At 44.3% G+C, this 10104-nt stretch overlaps 1 protein-coding gene across 1 annotated transcript in view; it reads left to right on the top strand.

Annotated features, from left to right (window-relative positions):
- TMED10 (transmembrane p24 trafficking protein 10) overlaps positions 1 to 9561 on the top strand; it is a 35127-nt gene extending 25566 nt beyond the window's left edge. Inside the window, exons 4-5 of the mRNA XM_075926857.1 lie at positions 6327 to 6453; positions 6970 to 9561. Of these exons, the coding sequence (XP_075782972.1) occupies positions 6327 to 6453; positions 6970 to 7091 (249 nt within the window). The 3' untranslated portion in view covers positions 7092 to 9561. The remainder of the gene's footprint in view (positions 1 to 6326; positions 6454 to 6969) is intronic.
- The last annotated feature ends 543 nt before the right edge of the window (positions 9562 to 10104 follow it).

Raw genomic sequence — 10104 nt, forward strand, 5'->3', positions numbered from 1 at the left:
CCCACCCCCTAGATGCAGTGCAGGTCCTGGCAAGCCCGTCACAGCCCCGCACCGGAGTACCTCTTGATACTCCGGCATATCTGATAATCCGGCACCACCTAGGTCCCAAAGGTTCCAGATTATCGGAAATCTACTGTAGTTCCTAACTTGTTCTTTCCTGACCAAGGGCTGTCTACCTCCATCCCATACTGCGTTGCCTAGTGCATTTGTCTGGGCGCTGAACTTGTTTGTGAAGACAGAGGCAAAGAAAGCATTGAATACTTCAGCTTTTCCCACATCATCTGTCACTAGGTTACCTCCCTCATCCAGAAAGGGCCCCACGCCCTCTCTGATCATCCTCTTATTGCTAACATGCCTGTAGAAACCTTTCTTGTTATCCTTCACATCCCTTGCTAGCTGCAATTCCAATTGTGCTTTTGCCTTTCTGATAACTCCCCTGCATTCTTGAGCAATATATTTATACTCCTCCCTAGTCATCTGTCCAAGTTTCCACTTCTTGTAAGCTTCCTTTTTGTGTTTAAGCTCACCAAGGATGTCCCTGGTAAGCCAATCTGGTTGCTTACCCTATTTGCTTTTCCTGTTGTGCATTCTCTCCTGGATTCCTTTCCCCTTCATATAAGCATCCCAGGGAATTGTTCTCCTGGAGATTAGGCATCAAGGAAGTAGGCTGGGTCTGCCCCAGTGTTTCCACCCCACAGTGTATGCAAGGCAGAGTGTGGGTGGGCGGGCAGGCATCCCTAATCATCCCCACTGGCAAAGCTGGGCATTAAGGCCAAGAGGGAACCCTATGTTTACTCAGTATACAGAATCCTCCCTTCCTCCCTCCACTCTGTATTCTTCACTTGTGTTAGGATGAACATAATCAAAGGAAAAGAGATGAGAAGAGGTGCTAGCAGCTGGAGTGGCAGAAGAGAGGCTATTCAGTCCCACAACAGTCAGGATGAAATAGAGCTTGAAGCAGTGTTCCCATAATATTATCAGAAGTGTTATAACAAGACATGAAAAGTAATTATTCCACTTGACTCAGTACTGCTATGGCCTCTGCTGGAGAACTGTGTGAGTTCTGAGAAGCATATTTCAGAAAAGATGTGGATAAATTGGAGACGTCTAGAGAAGAGCAGCAGAAATGAAGATCTGGAAAACATGACCTTCAAGGAAAGATTGAAAAAAATTGTTTTTGTTTAGTGTAATGAAGACAACACGGAGGGAGGATATTGTAACAGGCTTTAGTTACCTAAAAGGTTGTTATAAAGTCAAGGGTAATAAATACTTCTCCTTCTCCACTGGATAGGACAAGTATTGGGCTTAAATTGCAGCAGGGGAGATTTGCGTTAGACATTAGAAAAACTGCCTAACTGTAAGGGTAGCTGAGCACTGGAACAAGTTACCTAGAGATGCTGTGGGACCACCTGTATTGGTTGTTTTTAAGAACAGGTTAGACAAACACATGCCAAGAATGATCTAGGTAACGCTTAGTCCTGTCTCAGTGTGAGGACTGAACTGAATGACTTATCAAGGTCCCTTTCAGACTTACATGGCTATTATTCTAATATCTAAAAATAGAGTGTCCAGTCATGGGCAACTCCCTGATTCAACAGCTCATGTGCATTGTGGTGAAGACTTTCCTTGGCCTAGAGTAAGGGACAGTGAAAAAGCTGGGTGCCTAGTATCCACACAAGTTTCTGAGTCTCCTTCTGCAGAAGAGCTCTTTTCTTTCTGTCCATGCATATTTCCTCCCAAGTTTTCACAACACAAGTTGATGAAGGGCCCAGTCATAGCTGGCAGAGGAAGGATTGCCCTCTAGTGCACAGTCTGTGAATTAGATACAGCTGGATTCAAAGGACTCTGCTCCTGCCTCTTATGTTGAAATATGCTACCCGTCAAGGCCTTCTGCAAAACTTCAGCTTCTAGTCTCCCTTTAACTGTGACTCTGATTCTTACCTCAAAGACAAATGGTTGATTAAGTCTTGGGGAGAGGGAGGGATGGATGAGCAGGGTTCGTGAGGAGATTGTTCACACAGATGCAAGTTTTTGTTATAGATTGGGCTCACCCTAGTTTCAAACCAGGTAAGCCGCACCAATATTGGTCACTTTCACACCAGTGCAGTACAACTGGGTTGGAATATGCACCAGTGTAATTGTGCCACTGCAAAAATAACTGCTTTAGACAAATCCTCAGAGCATCCATGCTTGTTAGTAATGGAATAGTGGCATTATAGTGAGCAGGAGGGGTGCCTGGATGCCTGGGTGTATTTGTAGTGAATTAACAGATCTCCCCTTAGCTGCACCAGTGCGTGACCTATTATCCCCCTTCAATCCTGCATGTTTGGCCAAAGGTGTGTTCGGGGCTTGGCCTATGAGAAGCTTAGGGTTTTCCCAGCACGGCCTTTCCATTCACCACCCTTCAATTCTGGATGAAGAGAGCAACATCTTTGAGGAAGTCATCCAAGTCTCACTCACTTCCACTCTTGTTTCATGGGGTGTGTCTCAGAGATTTAGTCACTGAGGCTATCTACACTGAAGCAAAAAAGAAAAAAACTTGTGACAGCGAGTCTCAGAGCCTGGGTCAGTTGTCTCGGGGCTCATGAAGCTGAGGCTTTTGGGCTAAAAATGGCAGGAAAGAGGCTCAGACTGGAGCTGGAACTGGGAAACCCATCTCCATTGTGGGGTTTTAGAGCCCAGGCTCCAGCCCAAGTCTGAAACTTCTCACTTGCAATTTTTAGCCCCACAGCTCGAGCCAGAACAAGTTAACCAGTACTCTGATGACTGGTGTGTCTGTTTTTTTATTCAGTGTAAATATACCCTAAACTACTAGGAACGATTGTCTGCTGTGAGCCCCTGCATGGGAAGGGGATTAATTGAGAAGGCAGTGGCAGTAGGAATGCCTATTCTTTCCAAGGGTACACATGGTATACGTAAAGCCCTTTAATGAAAAGATCAATTAGCTAATATTAGTTTTTGATCCTAAATATCTTTTTAAATACACTCTCCCTTGCTGCTACTTTTTAAAACAACTGTTTATAGGGCAGCACGCTCCCCAGTTCTATAAACACACACAATCCACAAAAACCAGCTGGAGCTATAGAATACTCTCTGCTGTCTATTTGACTCCTGGGGGAATTCTGCATCTCTACACAAGCACAGAATTATTGTTCCCTACAGGACAACAAGATCCAGGTCCAATAAGGCGATTGTTCCTACCTTATTTATGGAGCCTAGGTGACTTATGTAACAATGCAGACAACAGAAATGATCCAGGGAAAGATTTTTGATTAATAGATTCTTTACTAAGCATATTAGCACCTCAGTATGGTTTCAGAGAGCAGATGACAATACTAATAATGGTGAATAAATGGCAGGAATCTGTGTTATTACGGCACTAGGGAGGAGAATATAAATGTAGCAATGGCAAGAAATGTAAACTGCTTTCCAGCCAGGGCTGATTCATTTAAATAATTGATTTGATTCATTAACATATTTAAACAATTATTATATAGCTTAACTTGCATTTATTTAAATTTTTTATATTTACATTTTTATTACATTAAAATGAATGATGCATTTCTTATTTCCTAGTTTGATTAATTTTTTAATTCTAATTTCTGACCAGCTTTATTTGTATAAAAATTCAAATTCAATTAAAATACACAAACAACTAAAATTATATTAAATGTGCTGAATATATAAGAAAAAAGTTTATCAAACCATGTTTTGCATTAAAATTAACTAATTTGTTAAACAAAGGTAATATTTGTAGTTAATGAATTGACATGATTTTTGTGATCACCACGTCTAGGATTTTAGAACAAGTAGATCTTGTCCTATTATCTTATCCTAGTCTCTATTCATACTAAGGATGTTAAATTGCGGGTAATTGACTAATCGAATAGTTGATGCATTTTGCATCTCCTATTTGTCTAGTTGATAGGGTATCTCCGCCTTTGAAGTGTAGAAACTGCTCTAGGGCTGTTGCTACTCTTTAAAGACGAAAGTGCCAGATGGAGCATAGGGTCAGCTGGGGACTCCCCACTGACCCCAGGCTCTATGTGGCGCTGCAGCTTTGAAACGCTGCAGGAGCACCGAGTCAGGCTTCCCACAATGTTTCAAAGCAACAGTGCTGCGTGGAGCCCGGGATCATCTGGGGACTCCCTGCAAACCCTGGGCTCTGTGTGGTGCTGCCACTTTGAAATGCCATGAGGAGCCTGACTCCGGGCTCCCCACTGACCCTGGGCTCCATACGGCCAGGCTGGCTCCCCACTGATGCCAGGCTCCTGCAGCAGCGTTTCAAAGTGTCAGCGCTGTGTGAGCCCAGGTATGGTCCAGATTCTGTGCAGCATTGCCGCTTTGAAGTACTCCCTTCTTTTCCCTCCTCCCCCTTACTGCCTCTTTCTTATAGAGGCAGCAAAGGGGTGGGGGAAGCGACTAGTTGACAAGCTTGTTGACTATCCGATAAGCAGGGCTCGACAAACAATGTAATCTACTCACCCCGGAAGACCCGGCGCAGAGCAATCTGCGCATGCACAGAATGATCTGTGCATGTGCAGAGCCCAGAACCGCGCGGCTGGCGAGCGGGGCTTGCCACCACTTGGCGAGCCCTGCCGATAAGCATTTGCTTATTGAATAGTCAACTAGTCCTTCACATCCCTAATTTATACACTGGAAGAGGGGAAACTAGTTTTCTGGTCTTTTGACTCCTATTGGTTTCTTAACTTTGAGTTAGTCATTAAACTGAACTGAATGAATAAACTAAAATGAAGAAAATATTCTCTCTGCACTCGAAGAAGAGGCTACTGTGGTCAAAAGCTGACTCTAGATGCCGAGACAGTGACTTCAATAAGTTCAGTGGTTTGATTTCTTTAAATATTGGCACCAAACATATTGCTTAATATTAGTTAATTAATTTGAATATAGTAACTTTAGACCTTAATATAGCTTGTCTTAATTTAAAAAATAAGTGTATTTAAAAAATCCTGTATTTACATTTAAAAAAAAATCAGATTTAAATTTTAAAATAAACAATTTGTATTCATCCTGTTCCCAGCAGCCCCTGTATACATAATATTCACATATTGTGTGTAGGGATGTGAAAACATAACAGCATTTACACGCAGGCTCCCAGTACTCATGGGAAGCTGGCTTAAAAGCTGGCTCCCTGCATGCACCAGCTCCCTTGGAGCTGCCTCCCTCCCTCTGTATCAGAGACAAAAGCATGGGGGGGGGCAGTGGGAGCCAACTGCAACTGCCACCCCACATGTGACCATGTAACCCAGTGATTCCCAACCTTTTTCCCATGGAGGAACCCCTAAAATAATTTTTCATTTCCTGAGGAACCCCTACCTATGAAAACGTTTGCTTGGCCAGAAAAAGTTGACAGCGGGGAACGCAATTCAATTACTGCTAAATTCATAGAATCATAGGACTGGAAGGGACCTCGAGAGGTCATCGAGTCCAGCCCCCCGCCCTCAAGGCAGGACCAAATTATTGTCAAGAAAATGTATTTGTAAAGAGCTGTTATATGTCAGCTTACATTGTAAGAAAAAAAATGTATTTATTTATTCCATGATTTCTTGCGGAACCCCTGACGATGGTCTGCGGAACCCCAGGGTTCTGTGGAACCCTGGCTGGGAAACACTGGTGTAACCGCTGAATTTTTCAGTGGTTATATGTTTACATAAACACATTTTAACATCCCTAATTGTGTGTGCTCACATTGATGCCTTAGATTTAAGTGCAGTGTAATCAAGTTACATTCCTTCTGGAAAGGGGAACTTAGAACTTTCTGATTTGGTATGTTTAAATTTTCAACCCTGAAATTGTTACAGTACTGGTGTGGGCTTTGTAACTGAATTTCCTGTGCCTTTTTTCTCTATCCTCCTTGCAGCTTGTGGGGAGGGCCTGAGTGCAGGTCTTTGGCATGGAGTTTATCATACCAACCACAAAAGAACCTGTAATTTTTCTTGTAACTTTCAGCCACATGGCAGACTCCATCAGCCCAAGCCCCAGAAACCAATTCTGAAGGAACAAGAACTAGGCAGAAGCAGAAGGGAATATGTTTAATACGTGCATGCATGCTATGTTCCTGCTGTGAGCAGGAGCAGCTATAGATATCTTGCTAGAAGTGGATGGGGTAATGGAGTAATAGTGTGGAGACCCTCACTGTTTTGAAGATGCCTGTGGTTTTCTGGTCTGCAGAGGGCACCATCCCAAGGGAGAAATGGCCCAGGCCCAGACCATGTGAGGTTGAAAAATGATGTCAGGCTGATTGCTTAGACCCATGTAAGGATTGCTGTTTCTAGCTCAGTGAATCACCGATTCTCCCTTAACAGATTGCTAAGGTGGAGAAGTTAAAGCCCCTGGAGGTGGAACTACGGCGCCTGGAGGACCTCTCTGAGTCCATTGTCAATGACTTTGCTTATATGAAGAAGCGAGAGGAGGAGATGCGGGACACCAATGGTAAGAGTGCATATACCCCCAAGGAAGACTGAAGCTGTAAGAGCTATATTCTCACTACATCTGGTTAATGGAACAGAATTTGAAGATTAGGCCAGGGGTTTTCAAACTTTGTGATACCGCAGCCCCCCTCTAAGTTGCTTGTGACCCCCCGAGGGGTACGGACCCACAGTTTGAGAAATGTGGGATTAGGCAATTACAGTTGTTGCTATCTGTTCTGAACTCTGTTGAGAGACCTTTAAGCTTCTGGGATGAGTACACTCAATAAGTCCTCTCTAGAAGTCATTTCCTTCCCTCCCACACAATGCTCATGATTCTGCCATGGGAATAACCTCATGTTGGTGCTGCATCTGCTCAGTACCCAGTACCCTCCCTCTGGCCCCCAGATCTCCTGAAATTTCACCATTGACATTCTGCAGGGTTGAGGGAAGAGGAATTCTGAGAGACCTTCCTCTCCTCAAGAGGATCTTTTATCCTGACACTGGGCATCTGAGCTTTGGTTTGGTTTGTCTGTTTCAGAGTCGACCAACACCCGGGTCCTGTACTTCAGCATCTTCTCCATGTTCTGTCTCATCGGATTGGCCACCTGGCAGGTCTTCTATCTGCGTCGCTTCTTCAAGGCCAAGAAGCTGATTGAGTAAAGGGGCAATTCCCCTTCCCCTCTTCTCAAACCTAGCTGGACACCATTGGGACCCAGCCATGGCCTTTCAGAGCCATCTTGCAGATGATTCATGCTGACTAGAGGTTTTCTGCAGGAACTGTCCCCTAAGAGGGGAGGGGAGTATAAGCACTGGAGACTACAGAGGGGATTCTGATCTCCTGTTGGATGGTGGGTTTGGGGACTCCTAAGGCAGTGATGAAATAAACATTATGTTTCAATGACAGCTGCAGTTGGTTTAGCACGCTGTCTTTTCTCCTTTTATATTCTAAGCTTGGTGATGTTGCCCATCTGTTTGTGACCATCACGTTATTCTGAACCACTTGAACTGGCTAAGCTTATTAGGTACTATGAGCTAAAATATGGGAGGGGGGAACTCTGAGCTCTGATGTTCTGGAACCCAACCCTTAATGAAACAGAGCTTGGTGCAAAGTAACAGGGGTTACAGTGCTAGAAGTGAGAGAGCACTGAGCTTTAACCTGTCACAGACCTTGGTGTTTCTTCCTGTGGGAGCTGGAATTTTTGTTATGATGGGTCAGTGCATTCAAGTGCGTAAGGGTTGGGTTGGGAAGAAGGAGAGCTAACAGACTTGGCAAGATGTTGCAGAGCCTGAAGAGGAGAATCCTGCTTGACTCAAACAAGCTGTTGAGAGTTGGCCCCACCTTGTCCCCAGGTGTCTATCTTGGATTTGCTTCTCTTTCTGAAATGATGCGGCAGTTTCCTGAAAGTGCCTTGGTCACTGAGAGACCTTTTTGTCAAACAAGAAAAACTTGCTCAGCTACAGATTGGCAGTGTAGGCTTGGGCCCCTTTTTGGATGGGAGCATGGTAGGTTGGGAATTTTGTGAAGTCTTCTCATCTGAGACAGCTAGAGTTAATGTTGAGTATAGCTTGGAGGGCCTTCATTCTCTATATATGACATGCCCTACTTTGTGTTCTGGGGATGTGTGGAATGCCCTAAAGCAGTGTTTCCCAATTTTATTTGGCCATGGAACCCTTTTAAGCTCAGAAGAATTTTGAGGAACCCCTACAGCCGGGAGGAAAATTTGTCGAGGGGAAAAACCCCCCAAAAAACAGGGAGACCTTGCGGCCAAAATGCAGTCACGCATGTCCTGAGCTGGCTTTGGAAATGCAGAGTGACAGTGGGGGAGGGGAGGGGAGGTGTCTGAAAGCCAGCAGGAAACCAGAGAAGGTTTAAGAGAAGAAGGTCTCTTGAGGTCGGGGGGGGGGGGGGGGGAGACCTAATTCTCGCGGAACCCTTACTTTCACTTCATGGAACCCCGGGGTTCCACGGAGCACCATTTGGGAAACACTGCCCTAAAGGCTGACATTCAGAGGAGCTGAGGGAGTGCAGATAAACTGGAGTATAGTACACAATGAGAACATGGATATGCCCCTACTTAAAGATCTCTTAAGTTGATGAGAGCAATGAGACAATGACAGAAATGTCTTGGGGGCTCCTTTAAACTGGTGAGAGCAGCTGTGCTGCACTGATTGAGAAGTCCTTTGTTGTCCTTTGTTGTTCAAATATGGTGTTGGATTAAACAGGCCATGCTGGAGAAAACCAGGTATGTTCCTTTCTCAGATTTGTCCCACAGGAGTTTCCGGGCAGAATGATGAAACATTTTCCATTTTCTCTGCATTCCTTTAGAGCCAAAAGCCCCGCAGGGCTTACCCCCTCATCCTTCCAGCCCATAGGTCTCCCTGCTAGTCAGACAAAACATTGTGTTTTCTGAAATTACTTTGTGGAACGTTTTCTAGTCTGAATTTATCTTTCTGCTGTTTAAAAAAAAGGCCAGAGGCTATCAGGTAGAAAGAGGAGAATATCTAAAGACCCTCCAATGTCCTCTAAATTCATTAGACATGTTGGAGTTTTGTATCATTTGTCCTGAAATTTTGTATGTTTTTAGACTCTTTGCTCTTTCCTTACTTACAAGATCCTGACCGTGTTAATTCTACCTGCAAGTGCCCAAACTGCTTTTAGTTTCTGCTTTTTTAATGGTTCTATTCAGAACCCAAGGCTCTCCTGGTTTATCACTTTAAGCATGGATAAGCTGTTACACCACCACAGCAGTGATGTCTCAGGATGGGATTGAGCTAGAAAAGGTAGTTATAGGTAGTTTATCTTCCCACAATCTGCTGCTAAGGCTTAAAAAAGGTGAGAATGAAAAGACTTATTTGGAGCACCTTCTCCTATCTCTGCTTTCGCTCCCCCCCTTTTTTCTAAAATGGCACAGTGAGGTCTCTTCATAACTGAGGTTGTGAGGCTAGCATTACACCCAAATGACTGTTGCTCTGAAGTCACATTGATACTGCTCAGCTTCTGTCTCTGCTTTTAGCTCCTATGGTATGGCGATTGCGGAACAGACATGGGGAACTTGCACAGAATTGCCTGTAATTACTGGTCTGGGGAGTTTGTCATTTTTCTCAAATAAACTTTCCTTTGGATAAATAACCTCCTGAATTGTGAGATTCTTATCCCTCTTCATGCCACGTGCTTCTTGCCCTCCTGACTGCAGGCACGCAAACTTGGGAACCTAGGAAGCCTCAGTATCTCAAAGAGACTTCTAATTTCCTCCACTCTAACCTCGGTAACTGCTTGTACATTACATTTGTCTAAGAGGTAAGTGAATTCTGGGCTGGTGAAATGGGTCATGTTGATAGGCCTCGAGATTACAGGACTTCAGTTTGCAGAATAGGTACAACACAGGTGTCTTGCAGGACAGACAGCACTCACTCTGACTTAGAAGGAGCACCTCTAACTCTTGAGTGTCTATAGTTCATTAAATCATTGCCCTCTCTACTACCTGTGCCATCTGATCATGTGGGGGCCACCTTGTATGGAACAACTGGACTGAAGCCATCTAATGGTTTCGCCAAATAACTCTCAGCTGGTAACTGACCAAGGCTGGTGCTCTGGAGGTGAAAAGCTCCGTATCTCATTGTCTGTTTCTTGTGACATAAAGTCCGAATTAATTCCTATACATTAAGGCTACGT

The sequence above is a fragment of the Pelodiscus sinensis genome, chromosome 4 (genome assembly GCF_049634645.1).
Source record: "Pelodiscus sinensis isolate JC-2024 chromosome 4, ASM4963464v1, whole genome shotgun sequence".
NCBI lineage: Eukaryota > Metazoa > Chordata > Testudines > Trionychidae > Pelodiscus > Pelodiscus sinensis.